The sequence below is a fragment of the Nicotiana tabacum genome, chromosome 19 (assembly GCF_000715075.1).
Source record: "Nicotiana tabacum cultivar K326 chromosome 19, ASM71507v2, whole genome shotgun sequence".
NCBI classification, from domain to species: domain Eukaryota; kingdom Viridiplantae; phylum Streptophyta; class Magnoliopsida; order Solanales; family Solanaceae; genus Nicotiana; species Nicotiana tabacum.
Window position 1 is genome coordinate 862,899 of NC_134098.1, and position 19,274 is coordinate 882,172.

Below are 19,274 nucleotides of genomic sequence, written 5' to 3' on the forward strand. Positions count from 1 at the left end.
ATATCTACTTCAAGAACTTAGCATAAGCTGGATCTGAGAGAGCACCTCTGTGAATGATAGATTAGCATGCACCTGCTTGAGCACATCTAGGAAACGCCCAAATTATGTTTTTCAGCTTTTCTCATCTCTACTTCTGAGAGAAAGGTAGAGCAGGTATGTATTTGCTTTCCTCAGTAACCTCATTTATTGCATTCCCATCTTTCTTCTTTTTCTGAGCTCTAGCCTCCCCCTTCTTCTTCAGACTATAATCTACTACCCCTTCACCTTCTTGGATATTGCTTTTCTGCTCCTCCACAATCTCTACCTGTCTTTCAATCAACTCACCTCTTTTCTTTGCCCTGGGATCCTCTAATACGTGCTCACTCCTCAAAGACACTTCATTTATTATCTCTTTTGGATTTCTTTCAGTATCAGTAGGGAGAGTTCCTAGAACTAGGGCTAGTTATCGGGCGGATCGAGCAGTTATTTACTCCTAATGGTTCGCCTTATCGGTTATCGGCGTTTAAATGTATTAAACCGCTAGCCACAAGATAAGATATCGGTCGAATTGGTATCGATTTAGCTATTATCGGGCGGGTATCGGTTTAGATTGTGCCTTTTTAATTAGTAAATTATGTAATAAACCAAAGTAAAAATCTAACACACACACACACACAGAGAGAGAGAGAGAGAGCATTTCAGACCTGCACGAGTTCTAGCAGCAACAACACGTTTGCGACCTTTCTTCTTCAATGTAAAACTCGATCCAATGAACAAGATTGATACCATTGCTAGAACTAACCCTCTACTATTCTCCGAAAACCCCATCCTCTCTCTGTCACTTCTTCTTACTTCTCCAATATATATACACAATCAAATACTCAATTTGGAAGAATAATTGTTGCATTGTACTAGTAATTAGTAAATACCAGCAAAAATCCAACAATGCTTCAACTAATATAACAGTTAACACATCCTAACATGAAAATTACATCTGTCAAAATGAGTCTGGAATACAACTAGAGATAAAATAGAAATTTAGACATAAAATCTAGAACAAATGGAGACATCCAAAATACAACAACTACAACTAACGCCTAACAGTTCTTCAATTTCTGCAACTTCAAAGTTCAAACAACTTGCAATATTGGCTCCCAAGGATCCTTGTCACCTAACGCCATAGATCCTCCAACTAGTTCCACCGGTTAACTGTTAGAATTTAGAAACATTCAGTAACTACAATAGACATTTTAGCATGGCTTAAACATGAAACGAACTCAATACAACATAACTACAAAGTTTATTATGAGTTCTGAGTATTACCTTTCTTGGCATACGAGTCTTTGGAATCACTCTGCAATGGTAAAACAATTTACATTATTAATAACATTCAAGATAAAACAAACTGCTAACATGTATGGTAAGCCTTTTTTTGTGCTAAGAAATAAATTCTAACATATTTATTAATAATATATTACAATTCGAAGTCTTACCAGATTTATTAACACTACTCGTTAATTACGGAAGGTTCTTTTCCATCGCTAGCTAAATCTGAAGAAAAAAATTAAAATAATGAGTCGTGCGATAAATATAAGCATATCCACAACACTTATATACAACAAATATAGTAACAATATTATTACCTTGTTCAAGCTACTCGATTTTATCAAGATCTTTCTCAACCCTAACAGGTTGTTTTAATTTTTCATTTCGAAGCCAATCTTGAAGACACACTAGAGCTTGCACCAATTTAGGAGTTAATGAACTCCTAAATGAATCAAGAAAACGTCCTCCCGTACTAAACGCACATTCAGATGTCACACTTAAAACTAAAACATGTAATATATCACGAGCCATCTCCGCAAGAACAGGAAATCTAGCTGAGTTCAATTTCCACCAGAGAAGAACATCAAATTCTTTAGTGTCATCCTCAGTTTCTTCACCAAAATATTTATCTAACTCTGTTCTAGTATCCACACCTCCACTCCCACTTTTATATTTTTTTATATCTTTTATGAGTGATTCTAAAAGTCCTGTATTTTGGGTGCTCTTGACTGCCAGAAAGCCCGGAAGTAGAAGTGTCCAATGAAGAACAATCTGAAGATGAAGCAAGCACGACACCTTTTGAGTTGGACTTTACATACTCACTAAATAGTGAAGTCATGTACTTCTTCACTTCTGTTTGTATAGTTGCCCCCCAGATATTCACCAAACATCTTTACAAGTGCATAGCCAACTGATTCGAGCTTGTAACGTGGATCCAAAATACATGAGATGAAAATTATCTTGTTCATTTTCCCTGGATCACCCCAATACTTATCAAACTTTTCTTTCATCTTCTTTGCCATTTCACTTAAAACTATATCTTCATTTGTTATCAATTGCTTCAACTAAACAGCAACCGCACAAATTTCAAGAATATGAATATTCGATGTAACATAACGTGATCCAGATATTTCCAAAGTAAGAAGATAGATGATTTCAAGAAACTTTGTAATTCGCTTTACATTCTCCCAATCACTACTCAAAAATTCACATGTAGGAATTCCAATTTCAATATAAGAATGCTCAAGATAATGTCTTAGGACAATTTCACTAGAAGCATAATGTGAAAATACACTTTCCAATTCAACATCCCTACGCAACATCGAGTAGGTGGAATTTCACATAGTTGGAACATCCAAGCATAAAGTTTTTTTACAATTGAGTTTTTTATCATCAAAACATTCTTGAAACCTCTTCAACCTCGCAGGAGATTGCCTAACATATCTCACTGCATGCCTAAGACGTTCAATAGACACTGAAGATTCTTTTAAACCATCCTGGACCACAAGATTCATGATGTGAGCCATACATCTCACGTGAAGGTGATTACCGTTCATCAAATTAGTTCCCATTTTTGTTAATTGCTTAGACAATTCTTTTACTGTCACATCATTTGAGCTTGCATTATCAAATGTGACAGTGAAGATCTTATTTATCCCCCACTCACGCAAGCACATACCAATACCATTTGCCATATCTTTGCTTTTATGACTAACAATAGGACAAAAATTAATTATTCTCTTATGCATATTCCATTCACTATCAATCCAATGGGCAGTGATACACATGTAATTGATTCTTTATATAGAAGTCCAGGTATCCGTGGTAATACATACTCTTTGTTTTGTTTCTATAAAAGACCTCTTCAAATTTTGATTTTCTTCATTGAAAAGATCAAAATAATCCCTAGTTACAGTACTACGGGAAGGGATCTGAAAATAAGGTTGCGCCACTTTCATAAAGTCTCTAAAATCTTCTTTCTCAACAAAGCTGAAAGGAAGCTTATAAACTATTACCATACGACATAACACCTTCTTCTTGATCAAATTTCCAAGTAACAACAACTACGTCACCCTGACTGCCCTCGGAACAGATTGAAAGCCTAAATTTTATTGTTTTTTTATCAACAATAGTAGGGCGTTTAGAACACTTAAACATATGAGAAAGAAGTACCAACGTATCTTAAAACAATACTCAACAAAGCAATAGTCACATTTTGCTTTTGTACTCCCTTCGGAAGTAATAATTTCTGTAAAATGATCCCACACAACAGAACTTTTTTTTCTTTTTTGGTTATATTTGACTTCGTTGTTTCAGCTTGACTTATTGCATTTGAATTAGAAGCCCCACTTTCACCCGTCACCTTATCACTTTGTATATTTTCAGCCATGTTATGAGTCACTACAACAAGAAAAGAAAAGGAATGAAAATAACAAGTTCCTTAACGGATATTTAAACAGAAATTGTCAAACATCGATCTCAAAACAGCACAAGGTAGAGAAGGTAACATGTGGAATGTCAATTTCAGAAAAAATCTCAGTGATTGGAGATCCGTGAAATGGCTGAATACTTTGAGATTCTCTCTGATTTTAAAGGTGTAAACAACAGTGAGGACCCGATTTTTTTGGAAAGGGCAACTAGATGGTATCTTCACTATAAAGGCATGCTACAATATGTCTATGAATCAGGTGAACCATTCAGCAATCAATCCTTGGAAACAGATCTATAATACTTAAGCTCCTGCCAATGTTATTTGCCTAGAATACTAGGCAGATGTTATTTGCATCCGAATATTCTGAAGACATCAACAAGAAAAGAAACTTACCATTTGCTGCTCCGGCTATGGCGAGAGGGAGATGCGAGATGGCGAGTCGGCGAGAGGGAGAGGCGAGACTCGAGAGGGTAGTCCGCTGGGTTGTGACTTGTTGTTGCTTATGAGATCTGGCTTCTGAGGGAAATTAAGAATTTTAGATGTTAGGATTTCTAAAGTCTAATAGAGTAATACTGGTCCAATACTGGAAGTGGAAGTGTGGAAGGAATTTTTATTATTTAATATACATATGGATAAAAAATTTTTTTATATATATATATATATTCTTAACGGATTATCCATTAAGAAAAATGAATAATCCGCCCCCAAACCGATAAGCCGTTATTAAAAAAAATTCAATCCCTAGGAGAGGGAGTTTTAAGTATCTTGGGTCTATTATTCAGGGGGGTGGGGAGATTGATGAAGATGTCACGCATCATATTGGGGCGGGATGGATGAAATGAAGACTCACTTTCGGTGTTTTGTGTGACAAGAAGGTGCCACAGAAACTTAAGGGTAAGTTCTACATAGTGGTAGTCAGACCAACGATGTTGTATGGGGCTGAGTGTTGGCCAGTCAAGATCTCTCATATTCAGAAGATGAAGGTAGCAGAGATGAGGATGTTGAGATGGATGTGCAGGCACACCAGGTTAGATAGGATCAGAAATGAGGTTACTTGCGACAATGTGGGTGTGGCCCCTATTGAGGACAAGATGCAGGAAGCGCGACTTAGGTGGTTTGGTCATGTGAGGAGGAGGAGCACAGACGCCCCGGTGAGGAGGTGTGAGAGGTTGACATTGGATGGCCTACAGAGAGATAGAGGTAGGCCAAAGAAGAGGTGGGGAGAGGTGATTAGGCAAGAAATGGCGCAACTTCAGCTGACCGAGCACATGACCCTTGATAGGAAGGTATGGAGGTCGAGGATTAGGGTAGTAGAGTAGGTAGTCTAGAGTATTCATAACAGTAGTATTGGCACGCAGTTTTGCTTTCTGTTGGTAGTAGGTTTTTATGACTAACCATTGTTTTCTTTCATCGTTGATCACCTTACTATCTGGTTATTTTTATTCTGCTTTTATATGACTTCTTGGTACTGTCCTTTCTTGTCTATATTTTTATTAATTTGGTGCTTATGCTTTCCTAAGCCGAGGGTCTATTGAAAACAGACTCTCTATCCTCACAAGGTAGGTGTAAAGTCTGCATACACACTACCCTCTCCAGACCCCACGATATGGGATATTACTAGGTATGTTGTTGGTGTTGTTGTTATCCCCATCCATTAAACTGATAATCTAATACCAATAAGCCATTAAGCCACTTTTGCGGTTCAATTTTTGGTTTCGATTCGGTTTTGAAAACCCCTACCTGGAACCCTCTCAGACAATAGATTGACAAGATTCCCCACCTGTCTTTCCAAGTTCCGAATAGTCATGCCCTATCCTCGCATAGTTGTACCTTGTTCTCGAATAGTTGTTCCATGAGTTTCAAGCCTCTCATCTGTCTAGGCCTTCATTAGATCTTCCATGCTAGATTGACTAGACTTTGGAGGTTGATATTACTGCCCCTGCTAATTTTGAAAACCTCGATCTCCCTGTCCTTGGGGTCTGGAGTTATTCTGTTGCCATGCATTTGCACTACCACCTGGTGAACTCCAAGAAAAACCTAGGTGTCTCTGCCCCATAGAGTTAAAATTATTGCCACTTTGGTGTTGTCTCTGTCAAAGCTCCCCACAACATTTACCACTTCATCAGTAGTCGAGGCCTGACGCTCATGCGTTGGATGACCCATTCCACAGAAATCACAGGCTGAAGATGGCTGGCTATGGACTTTGGCAAAAGTTAACTTTCTTATCTCTCTGGCCATGATGTCTAGTTGTGATTGCATTGATGTGTTAGAATCCACTTGATGTACCACAACCTTTTTCCTTCTCTCGGTATTATCTACAGGCCATTGATTTGCATCTTAGATGATTTATTTAGAATTGTAACAATCTCCTTAAGATTTTTCTTCATAAGAGGACCCCGAATGCGTTGTTTAGCGTCCTCCTACCAGAGGGTATCAACCCATCCCAGAAATCTTGGAGTTGCATCCACAAGTCTACTCCATGATGCTGACATCTTCTCACGATATTCTTAAATCTTTCTCGTGCTTCAAACATCGTTTCTGTATCTTTCTACTCAAAGTTATGGATCTCTCTTCGAATTTTCCCTATTTTTGCCGCTGAAAAATATTTTTGAAGGAACTTCTTTGTCATGTCTTCCCAGGTTTGAATTGACCCAGTCGGCAAACTCCGTAACCAATGCTTAGCATCTTTCCTAAGTGAAAAATAGAATGTCCTTAAGTATATAGCATCTTTTGATACCCCGTTGTGCTGGAAGGTATTCATAATCTCATCGAAATCCATCAAATGAGTATTTGGATCTTCGTTGGGTTTGCCTCGGAAGACACAATTATTCTGAATAGCCTGAAGTAACCCTTACTTGATCTTAAAATTATTGGTTGCGATCATAGGAGGCCGCACACTAGATACTCCTTGGTTGTAGACTAGCCCGGCATAGTCTCCCAGTGATCGTCCACACCTAGGCATGTTATTTTCAAATTCATCTTCAACTAGAGGTCGGTTCAGGTTGAATTTTCGTCCTCCATTCCTGTCAACCGTTTTATCAGCTCTGAGAGCTTCCTCAGCAACTGCGTGTGCGGCTACTTCCTGTTGGGCTGCTTCCCGTGCAGCCAAATCAACTACCTCATTACTGTTTTTAGCCATGTTCTCTTGGGTTGAAGATTTCTCCAAGAATTTCCCGGTGAGATCTTTCTCTTTTTAACTGTCGCATATACTTTTCCACCTCTAGATTGTATGGGATCACTTCTTTTGAAAAAGATCGAGTCATACACACATAACTTAACTTGTTGCCTGCACATGGAAGAGAAAAAACATGAAGAAAAAAAATTGATTCCTGAATTAGCACCAAAAACTAATTTGAACACTATTGATTGCCACTCCCCGTCAATGACATCAAAATTTGACGAGCGCAAAACATAACACAAAATTAATGCTCGCTAGCCAAAGATAGTATAGTTCTAATTATCATCTCCATAGGGATTGGGTTTAAATAATGCTCAAGTAATTTCTAGCTTAACACTATTCAGGATGATTAACACGTTGGTTGGGATGATTAATAACTAAAATTAACTATGAAACGAAAATAATTAACAATTGATCACTGAAAGACAAGAGTTGAGCAACACCAAAATATCAATGAGAGAAATAAGGGTCGTGACAGGATAGGTGCAAGATAGCTATTTGGGATCCAATTCTAGTTCAATTCACTCTAATGTTCTAATGATTCTCAAAAATTCACTTGATGATTAGTTTAAACGTGTAGTCAAGACTCCTCTCTCGATTAAATCTTAACTCTACGAGGTGAACTAATATATGCATTGTAAAAATATGCAAGCATGCGTTAATAGATTAGTCTTCAAGAAAAAGTCTCTCGAATATTCTCCTAACTTGATTTAATCAACAATTCAATAAGCTTTTTCGATTATTTAAGAGAATAACTTAATTAAATCAAACAAAATAATGCAAGATAATTACAACAATATTCCTCTTTCGATCAAATAAACTGGTGAATAAAGTTGCAAATAATTCAAAGCTCCATAAACGAATTCAACCAAAGAACTAGAGTTAAAATCCACAAATATCAATCAAAACACCATATCCGTCAAACAGTAAGGGAAACTAATCAATAATCATGGAGGAAGTCATCACAAATAGAATTAAAGAGTAAGAAAACCTCAATCTAACGTTACAATCCAAACTCCTGTATTGAATTGATTGAAAGATGATGAATTCTTGTGTCTTGTAGCCTCCAATTCTCTCCAAAAGCTTCCAAGGTCAAAAGTCCTCTAAAAATCGTGTCAGGCGTGTCACACCTAGCGCTGCCCCATGCAGTGTTGTAGTGGGGAAGTTCAGAGAGCAGTTTCTGACAGGCAACAGCAATTTGCACAGTCGCCCCGTCCCATGCGGCGTGGCAGTGTTAGCTTTTCAGAGTAATTTGTTCTCTTCACTTTCTGACATCCAGACTTGGCTCCCGACCTCCAAATGCGATCCCAATTTTAATCCTTTGGGCTTTTGCTCATACTTCAAAGCTCTAAATTATTCGATTTAACTCAAAATTATCTTTTTAACTCGAAATCACTTCATGTAAGGCATAAAACACATAATAAGTGCAATTCACTATCATTTAATCTCAAACACAAGTAAAATACAGTAATTAGAGTGCAAACTATGACCAAAATACGGGTTTCTAGTCTACCATCAACATACACATAGTGTGGGCTATAACACACAAAAATCTGGGAATCAAATCGATTTTTAGTTTTATGACCTTAAAACGCCAAAAATGAGGAATGATCATGGCAAAGCGATGACTTATTGTTCCTTAGGTCATTTGTTTTGGGCCGGCAAAACTTTTAGGTGATTCGGGTCCGGTCGCCCCGATGCACTCAGATAGTGTGGTCTATAGTACACTAAAATCTGGAAATCGGCCGGAATTCCAGTTTTATGGTCCTAAAACACCAAAAATAACGATGAACGATCATGGAGAAGCGGTCACTATTGTTCCTTAGGTCATTTTTTATGGTCCAAAATATTTTTAGCCGATTCAAGTATGGGCGCCCGGATGCATGCAAATGGCGTGGACTATAGCACATGAAAATATGGGAATCGGATAGAATTCTAGTTTTATGGCCCTATAACGCAAAAAAAAAAAAAATGAGGAACGGTCATGGCAAAGCGGTGACTATTGTTCCTTAGGTCGATTTTGATGAGCCGGCAAAATTTTAGACGATTCGGGTCGTCCTAGTGTACTAGTATATAACCTCTTTCAATTACAGATACTTCTCTCTCTATCCAATGTTATCTCTCTCAAAGCTCGATTGATTTCGCTTGCAAATACTTAGTAGAATCTGTAGATTAATCTTAGATTCGCTAAGCTTACATAACCGACCCTTTGAAACTTCTCTATTATTATAAAAAAGAATACAGACGAAGAAGAAAACGGTACACGTTTATTGGTAGGTTTTTGGGTATTCAAATAACTTGAATGGAGACGTATTTTGGAAAAGTTTGAAAATTTTAGGTAGAAAACAATACATCTTAGATGGTCGAAACTTGGACTGCATAAGTGGAAATATTCAGTTGCCTATTATTTTTGATTTTTTCCAAAATTAGTCTATGATCATGTGCAAGTTAATGGGCATGTTCGCTTGTAGATCTATTTCCCTCGTGCACGATAGAGAGAACTCGGAATAAGATATATTTACAATAATTTTTTTAGTATGACATATTTGCAACAGATTTTTAAAAAATTACATTTCAAGAACTTATCGGATCTTATAATTAAGAAGTTTGTTCAAGGGTTATCTTACTTTTTGAAGAAAGAGAATGGGTTTAATATGTTCTAACACATATGTTCTTTTCCTCATTTTTTTTGTTTAACTTTATAACTGCAAAAGATTCTAACCATCTTATTTTTTTCTTAAAAGAATTTGGTTTGATATAGAATAATTTAGAAGTGAAAGTCATGCATTATAGACAATTAATTGCTTTCTTTTTGTTTCTCGTTGTTTAGTATTAAATTCGGATTGATGCGGGAAAATTTTACGGGCTAAAATATCATTTCATAATAGTAAATTCTATACCCAAAACTCAAACTCGAAATCTATTTAAAAATAGATAAATACTTACTATTCCATGCAACATATGCAAAAGTGAAAGAAAAAGAATACTAATATATAGTATTATTAGTTTTCTGTCACATCATTGGCTTTTCGTGGTAATACATAGGACAAAGTACTTTTGTTGTTGAGCATAATTATTTAGAAAAATCATTCGTTTAGCTTTCTTGTACAGAAGAGTACCGTAAGAATCATTTATGATTTATTGGGACCTAGTGAGAAGGTAAATAAAATGGATGGTAAGAATAATAAAAAATATCAAAATTATATGTTTCCTAGTATTCATATTCTTTTGCACTTATTGTAAGAATTATTGCAAGACAAAATGTTTCTTCAAATAAAAAGAAAGAGCATGTACGTACGGTCTACAAGGGCGGACCTAGTAGTATATGCGTGGGTTCATTTGAATTCATAATTTTTATTCTAGATCAGAATTTATCTCTATAAGACCCGCTAGAATTGCTGAAAATATTGAATTACGAAACCATAACTCAAATACTGTGATAAATACTTTAGTGGTTGAAACCCGAATCCTAAATCCATAAAATTAAAATTCTAGACCCGTCCCTATATACATATACAGATAAGGCTATAAGAATATAAGGCTATAAGAATAGTTAATGATGAACTCCCTCACCTTTACTAAAATGAATGAATAGTTTAGAATCTGATTCTTTTTCGTGAAAAAATGGCCACTTATCTAATTTGGAAACTTAAGTAATTATCTAAAAGACATATTATCATAGACGATCTATAACAAACAAAAAATAACAATAACTATGTTTCAATCCCAAATAGCAATTATTATTATAGAGAATCTATAACGAATTAGATAAATTTATAGTTATAGGTTTAGTTACTACCAAAAAGAAGTAAGTCAAGGTGGCAGTTAATTAATATAAACCTTGTAATTACATTCGCTATGTTACATGAATGATATTTTACAATTTGAAAGTCTATACCCTTTTATTAAACATCACTTTTTAGATGTGTTATGATCTACCTATCGATATTTCAATAATCTATTTGTTGGTTTATATAATTAGTTGGCTACCTTGTATAACCCGGAACTATTGATCGAGGAGCTCGGGAATGGAGCAAAAAAAAAAAAACGAGTCAGAGAACGGATGTAAGTCAATTCTGGCCCTGCTAGGGAAAGGAAGCAAACCCTTGCTCGACATAGGGTAGAGTAACTGTTTTATATATTCTATACTGACACAATATTCTTTTATATATATTTTAATAAAACTTAACTGGTTGTACTTGAATTTATAGTTAATATATATCAAGCATGACATGGATAGTATTCTATAGCCATAAGTCAATTACTCACAGTATTAAAAAAATTATACTGTTTATTGACAAAATACAAACTAAATTTAAAAATCTTAATCGTTGTTAATTACACGAAGTTTTGTTCTTCCTTGATGTTTAGTATGGTGCACGCATCACATTTTTAGAGGCAAATCTGTTGCATGCACAAAACAAACATGGTCAAAACAGAATATATTCACGAAAAATACGGGATAAGAATGTCATAAAAAGAATAAAAGCTACTATGAATTATATACATTAAATTTTTTACATATCATGTTATTTTTACCTGTTATAGCATACGGTCTATCTTATTTTAAAATTACAAATTTAATATTTTATAAAAACTTATCTATAAATATCTTTTGATAAGCATAATAATATAAAAAAATATTTTATGTTGTCGGTATATTAACTTAAAGTTGAGAGAAAATTAAGGAAATTATCCAAAACCAAAACCCTAATCAAATGTTTTTTATTTTTATTTTACATTTTGTATTGGGTCCCACAACTTACAGGTTCTATTTTGTGCCTTACGTTTTCAACAAGTTGTTCCCCTCTATTCAAGATTAGGGTTATCCACCCTCTTTACCCCTGCCCCCTTTTTTACCCCCCACCTCCCCAAAAATAAAGAAAAAACATTAGGGTTCGTAACCACGCGCCAACGTGGCCGCGTCAACACGGATCACTCATATCACCCCTAAGTGCGTGGCATCTGTCCTCAGACAAGGATACCCACGCAGTAACCCTACCTTCACTCCCGGCGCGTATAACACACGCGTCAGACTCATTTTTTACTAGGGTTTCAAAAATGTAGCATAGTTGTCACATTCCAATTGGTCAGTCTCTTTCACTCTCCTCTGTCTGTACACAATGCAAATCTCAAGAATCAGATTGATAAAAAGTTAAAAACTTTAAAAAACCTCAACACTCACTCCTCTTTCCTATTCTCTCTCTACAGCTTCATCTCAAAGCAAAATAAACCTAAAAAGGGTTTCGCTTTCATTTCGCACTCCCAATTCTTCTCATTTTTCTACAAATCACTTCAAGAAAATTGTACAATTGGCTTCATTTCAGTTTCTTATTTACAAAGATAGTCGCTTTATTATCAGCCGTGGGAAAAAAATATTCTGGGTTTTTCTGATCTGAGCTTTCGATTTAGGAAAAAGGTAAGTTTTTTAAAAAAATATTTAGTTTCTGATTATTGGGTATTTTATGTAAGGTGATTTGCTATATGGTCTTTGTTTTTTAACCCGATTTTTAGCTGATTCTTTGGACATCAAATGACTCCCGTACGTTTTAAGTATTTCTTTCTTTCTTTCTTTTTTTCCTTTTTATTTATTTGGTTGGTTGGTTTATTTTCCTCGTCTTCTTTTACCGTGCTTATTAAGGTTGTAGCTTTCGATTTGCTTTTAGGTTTATGCTTAGCTTATCGAGATAATTGGGTACTAGCAAAACCCTAATTTTGATTTTGATTTTTAAGCATGATTAATTTGTTAGGTATATGTATAATTTTATGTGAATTGTGGGAACTAATATAAATTAGTTCTCTCCTTTTAGCTTTGTAATTAAGTCTATATCTGGGGAGTGAAGTCAGCATTTTGCACAAACCCTAGAATGACCATAAATAATTGACCTTGTTATATGTATTCTTATAATGCATGTTGATTTTAAAATTGTTGATGGGAAAAGATTGAATTTTGCTTTCCTTTAGATTAGGGTTTCTAGCATGTGTTCAATTAGAAATTGCAGTGTGTTTTGTTTCCTTCTTCTTTTCATTATCAAAAAAGAAATTGCAGTGTGTTATTCCCTAAAAGGAGTCATGTCATGGATATTCGACATGGTAATTATGCTACAATTTAACTTAATGTTTATACTATTGGTGTATTTTAACCTGTGGTAGTAGTGGTAGTAGGTAACTTACTTTATTTTCCATTGCTACTTCTTCTTTTTTATCGAGTGACGTATAGTTTATCTTTTGGTGACCTGATAAACTCTTACTATTATTATCTGGCACTGCCTTTTGGTTTTTTATGAACTAAAATTTTCTGGTATCTGGCTTGAGCTGTTGCATGTATGCTCCTTAATTAAGTACCTTAAGCATGATTTGATGATAAAGTTCCAATCTTTGAAGTGTACGCAAACACATAAAGGCCCATATGTATTTCAGTAGTACTGCAGATGCAAAAGGCAAAATACATTTTGTCTACCTGATAAATATCTTCTTCTGAATAATCATAGCTGTTTGAAGTACTTTCTCTTTGAGTATCTGACCTGATTTTTTCTTTTTTTAGGCTTTTAGTTGTTCTCCCTTTTACATGGAGAAAAGTATCATAGCAGTGGAAGAAACTTCTCAAGCAAGTGATATCAATACTTCTGTGTCGAAATCTTTGGGATCGGTCATACAAATTGAATCAATATCTATAGACCTTGATATTCCTATGCCGAAGAAAGTGGAAGGGAACTGCCAACATTTTTCAATACGGTGAGTCTCTAATCTGTACAGTTTGTCTTGTTATGTTTTCTTATTTAAGTTTCTGTTTCACCTTTCCGTTATGCTATCTTCGTTGTTGACTTGATTTACAAGCCGATTCTTTTGTCTTGCATATTGATGGTCATCTTATGGATACTCCCTTATGGTATAGACAAATAGACAAAGCGTCTGATAGCAGATATTGGTTCAATAAAAAAGAACACTGCTATACTCGGGATTCATGTGAGTTCCCTTTTCTTCCTTTTGCATAGAAAAGTGACGGAAAAGCTCATGAAATAACCTTACTATCCATGGTTGATAAATGTGTACTCGTACACATCGGATAGTGTGGAAAGTTTTGTGAAGATCTATATCTGGTTTTACTAATATGTTCCAAATTTAAAGTTGGATGAATCGTGCAGTGGCACATATCACATTAACTGTATTGTATGTTGAACTTTTTCATCCGCTTTCACAAGTTCAGGATTGAGTAAAACCAAACAATCACTTGGGATATTGTCTTTCAGTGAGTTTATGCTGCCACGTCTTTTTAGCCAACTCCTATGTTCTCTGTGGCTTATAGTACGACTTCTATAGTCTGATCTCTTTCGGTGGATATCTTCTTGACTACATTTCTTATGCTGAATACAGTGGATATGTTGCTGAGATGAGAAAAAGGGACAGGAAAATTTGTTCACCTTTTGCATCAACCAGTGACTGCAGTACTATTTCTGAGGAGCAGCTTCGTCCTCTAGATGTTCCCAAATTTAGGTGGTGGCGATGCAAAAATTGCATTCACGAGATTGGTACAGAAAGTGCAGGAGAAGAGAGTGGGATCCTTTCTTCAAGCTGCAGAAGTAGATTGATCTCTGCAAACATGGCTTCTACTAGTGCTATGGCAAATGTATTGCCAAAGACAAAGCATGAGTTAACTTCACGAAAAAGTGGCAGAAACAAAGCTATTATTGATAATTCTCCCAATACCAGTAGTGACTATGACTTCTTTTATAAACCGAACAAAGGAAGGTGCACTGTAGTTGAAGACAAAGCTGTCACAACTGGTATATTCTTTAATAATTCATTTACATATTTTGGGTATTTTATTCATTTAGGATGATAATAATTTCTACCTATGTGTTTATAATCCTTATTGCTTTTCAGGCAACAGAACTGGTTCAGGAAATGTTAGAAATATGACGGGATATCCAACTATTGAGGTAGCAATATCTAAAGAACACTCAAGTCAAGAAATAGATACAAAGAGTCCAGGTAATTCTATAGCATTATTTTTTGGATATGTGTTAATTGATTGTCAATTTTAAATTAACCAGAGCTCTTTTGGTTTCCAAAACAGCTGCTAATCTCTCAAACAACAGCATACGAGTTGCAATCTCTGACTCAACCCTGTCAGCGGGTAAAATTGTTTCTCATAGAAATCTCCACATAAGTGCGGATGATGTAAGTGCTGATATTAGTCCAGAAACAGAAATGGATTCTCCAAATGATGGACAGAGCAAAGCCTCAATGGCTTTCAAGGGATCTGATGTACCAGGTAGCAACGGTAAAGCTCTTCAAACTAGCAAGATAAAACTAAGTAGGCTACCTTCCCTTGAATTGAGAGATTATGATGAAACATCTTCAAGAAGTGACATAATTTTGGCTGAAAAAGGACAGTGTGATTTGCACAATCATATTCCAAACGATCTACCGCGTCGAAAAACTCGAAAGGTGCGTCTGTTGACTGATATATTGGGTGGACAAGTCAATTTGGAGACTAGGCATGCCAAAGCAGAGCGTAATTCATCGAGTACGACGCCCTCTGTGCCTTCTGAGCTAGATACAGTTGGTGCTCCTAAGGATAAGGGATCCTTTCAGAAGAAGAGGAAGTTGTCTCAAGAAGATGACAGCAATCTGTCGGAGATGAGCATACAATGTAACGTGGCTAAACGGGTCAGGTCCTTTCATGAAATTGATGGTTCACGTTCAGATGAGAAGGAATCTGACGGAGAAGGTATACCGAGTGGCACCAAAAATCTGCGAATTAAGCATAGAAACGGTATAAATAAAAAGAAAAACAAGCAGCTTCGACCTGTCGGTGGATATTCTCCTGAAATGCCCTGGCAGGATACAACCATGGAAGATTGTGGTTCAAAGGGATATGGTGCTGTGAATAGCTTCATTCATTCTACGCAAAGGGATGGGAAATTTGAACCTCATTTAAGGAGTAGTTATCAGTCATTGGTAGGAACAGACAGAGACTCTGATTTGTGTTGGAACAGTAATAAGTTTCCTGAAGTTGGATGTGTTCCGTCAACTCTTATGCATCCAGACAATAATTTCCCGGGGGAAAGTTCAACCAGGAGGAAAAATCTCGTGCCTGTGACAACTGATATGGAAATGGTGACCTCTCAGCCAACGCATGAATTATCTGACAAAGTAAGGCTAGACCTGTCTTTGAACAGCTTCAGATATTCTGACAAACATGCTGAGAATGATATTACCCAAAGCAGAAATATGACAAACTGGCCATTCATTCTGCATAAGGGAAATAAGAGTAGCGATCCTCGAGGGAAAGATAATACTCTTGTCGAACAGTCAAATGTGCCTAAATCAGGTCAATCTTCAAGGAAAGGAGTGATATATGACCTCAACCAGGGAATTTCCCAGACATCATCAATGTGGCAAGAGATTCAAAGCTCTCCAATTCTCCTTCAGAAGGGGAACCTTCATGTTCCCGATATAATGGTACTGGTTTATTTCTGTGTTTTACTTGAGCTTCCCTTTTGTTTGCGATGATTTAGTTTTCTCCCCCTCCCTCCATTATTTCTGAGGATCTATATCAAATGGAAACATTGCTTTTCTTTGGTTGCTCAGGCTATAAAGTAAAGCTTTCTCGAGTATAGTTTTTCTTTACATGTGACTGCCTGCAGAGAAATTTGCCATTGCCTTCAAAGTCAATGCTACTTTATTCAGATTTATATGATGGAAAAGCAAAAATATTGATAATAAACTAGCAACGATGTCTTAAATAGACTTGAAATCCATATTGTAGCAAGATTAAGTCTTTTATTAAGCAAAAGAAAAAAAAGGAAAGTCTATGTCCTTCTCTCTTACATATCAGATTGACTATTTTTATCTGCCAAATGGGAATGAGGGAGGTTTACAGGCTTCTGTCTCGAAAACTTGTTCTTGATATCTTAGAAGATTGCCAATTTGATGAAAGAACATCAAACGTCAAAAAGGTAAGAAGAAATGGTGTTCACTTTAGACAGCCACGTCTCGCTTTTCTTTTAATTTCTTTTTATGTTCTTAAGCTACTGAAGTTACTGAAGTGACTAGCTGAATATCCTGTCTGGATATCAAGAGACAATATCAAAAAGAAGATATCATTATGTTTACCGGTATGGTTATGCTTAATACTACTCTATAAGTGCGGCTTATTGTTCTATTTTTGTGGTGTTTCATGAAATTTGTAGAGTAAGTCAATGCAACTTATTAGCACAAACTTTAAGGTAACTTCTTGTAGTCAGAGAAGTCACAGGGATTTGCCTTTGCAGGAAATGCCTCGTCGGCATAACAAAGAAAATCTTAACGAATTTCTAGAGCGTTCAGATGTAATTAAGCATCAAAGAAATCAACATTCTGAGAAGGCTTTAGAACGAGGGTTGTCAGATGATATACCAATGGAAATTGTGGAGCTAATGGCAAAGAACCAGTACGAGAGGGGTCTTACTGAGACCAAAACCAAATGCATGATGGAAAGAACTGATGGTATTGCAAGGCCGCATACTGAGATACGTGAGAGTGAAGCAGTGACATGGTCACGTCCTGGTGTAATTAGTTTCCATCCAGCTAATGCGAAAACAAACAATGATGTTGGAGCAAGCAGAGGAAGCACCCTCCAATTCTCTCATGTTAAGAGGAACCACCTCGGGATGGCCCAGGTTGAAAGAATGCCGGTCAAACTGTTTGGTACTTTTCCACAAACTCAACAAGAATTATCTAGTGGAGGGCACGGTTCTGATATGCATGCCATGCATATCAGATCCGGTTTTCAGTGTGGTGAAGAAGCAAACCCTCTATGGTTTTCAACTGTGCAGAACACGCCGTTAGGACATGGACTTGCACAGAAATCCATTGGTCAGCCAAATGACAAAATGATCCAGAAAGGGAGGACTATCAGCGACATAAAGAGTGGTGATGTGAGAATGCAGAATGAGCCTCATCTTCGTTTACCCGAATCATGATTTATATGTGGATTTGAACGTGAAAAGTATGGGGTCTTTAGATCCTTATAATAATGAGACAATCCCGGCTATGCAGTTACTCAGCCTTATGGACCGAAGGATGCCGCCATCTACTCCTCCTTTCAATCTGGATGCAAACAAGCTCCGAGAGAAACCTTTTTCTCCGTGCAGTTATCACCCGAGGTTTCATATGGATGGTAAGCAGAGTATTCTCAACGGGTCATATTTATCACATCATCAGTTTAAGGAGTCTACCGGGGTACACCCTGGTGGTCATTTTGCAGGTTAGAGCTCAAGATAATCTTTCTTTTCCTTTTTAGAATATTTCATCTTCACTTCCTGTACATTAATTGGTTCATCGGCATTCCGTGTGTAAATGAAACAAACTCTAATAAGCTTAGTTTACAGATCAAATATCTTTCAAGTCTCGAGGACAAGAGAAATCAAGAAAATCTCATGCACCTTCTCGATGTGGTGGAAGCAAACCGGAGAGATTTGTGTCTTCAAATGGACTGCTAAGCATGACTCGACATTCTTATCCTGAGAAGGATGAGCAAAACAGAATTCTTGGCACATCAAGTTCTCGGGTGCTTCCGCTGCAGGATCATAATGCTTCAAAATTCTTTGACCTGGAGGGCAACTGTAATGCCAGAGCTATATTGCCAGTCAACGGAAGTAACGTTTGCAGCCTTAACCGTAACCCTGCTGAATTTAGTGTTCCAGAAGAAGGGAACCCCTTCACCAGGAGTGTAAAGGATCCAAAAATTGGGAAGAAGCGAAAGCAGCGGAGAATTACAAAGGAAAAAGAAGGGAGACTACCATCATTAGGCCGTGCATTGTGAATGCCACCAATTACCTATCTTTGTTTGCTGTGGAGACTCAATTCTGCTGAAAGCACACCTCCTAATTATGCTCGGGTATATCAGCTTTTCTTATGGTTCGTGAGATTCATAGGGCATGGTTAATGCTGGTTGGTTTCCCAGCATATACTTTAATTTACTAAAGCAGCTAAAGTTTTCAGGGTAAAATACTCTTTATGATAATAAGAAATGTATCAAAATGTTCAGAAACTTTGAATAGAGTTATACTCTGGACACAAACTTGAACTGATTCAAGAAACCGGAGTTCTTGATTCCGGATCTTGATCCAGCTTGCAGGCATGGTGAATTCTAGATAACTTGTGTGTTGTTGCGCTTCTGTTGTCAAAATAAATAAGCTTAAAATGTGTATCTTTTGTATGTCCCAAGCATGTTGAACAGAGACAATATGAGATGGTACCTTCTATTTTCTGGTATATATTCTGTTGTCTCTTTTAATTTTCTTATAGCGGACTCTATCTAGTGTGAGTTTTAAGCTCTAGAGATGATGGTTACAAGCTTGTAGCTTTTAT

At 36.5% G+C, this 19,274-nt stretch overlaps 1 protein-coding gene and 1 pseudogene across 1 annotated transcript; one reads left to right on the forward strand and one right to left on the reverse strand.

Moving 5' to 3' along the window:
* Positions 1 to 1,146: 1,146 nt before the first annotated feature.
* On the reverse strand, positions 1,147 to 6,875 carry LOC142173304 (zinc finger BED domain-containing protein RICESLEEPER 2-like). The gene is made up of 7 exons (XM_075238642.1): positions 6,691 to 6,875; positions 2,716 to 3,015; positions 2,487 to 2,616; positions 2,189 to 2,369; positions 1,637 to 2,033; positions 1,303 to 1,333; positions 1,147 to 1,188 (listed from the first exon to the last, which is right to left on the reverse strand). Exons 1-7 carry the CDS (start codon positions 6,873 to 6,875, stop codon positions 1,147 to 1,149), a joined length of 1,266 nt encoding a protein of 421 aa, XP_075094743.1.
* Positions 6,876 to 12,082: 5,207 nt separating this feature from the next.
* On the forward strand, positions 12,083 to 19,180 carry LOC107794834 (protein EMBRYONIC FLOWER 1-like; annotated as a pseudogene).
* The last annotated feature ends 94 nt before the right edge of the window (positions 19,181 to 19,274 follow it).

What these genes read in the sequence shown, in the direction of transcription:
- LOC142173304 (XM_075238642.1), bottom strand. Translation starts at nt 6,875, where the DNA reads ATGGCTAAAAACAGTAATGAGGTAGTTGATTTGGCTGCACGGGAAGCA. An exon ending in AAAGATCTTGATAAAATCGA is followed by an intron (nt 1,334 to 1,636) that starts GTAGCTTGAACA and finishes TTACCATTGCAG; the next exon opens with AGTGATTCCAAAGACTCGTA. An exon ending in AGACTCGTATGCCAAGAAAG is followed by an intron (nt 1,189 to 1,302) that starts GTAATACTCAGA and finishes AAATTCTAACAG; the next exon opens with TTAACCGGTGGAACTAGTTG.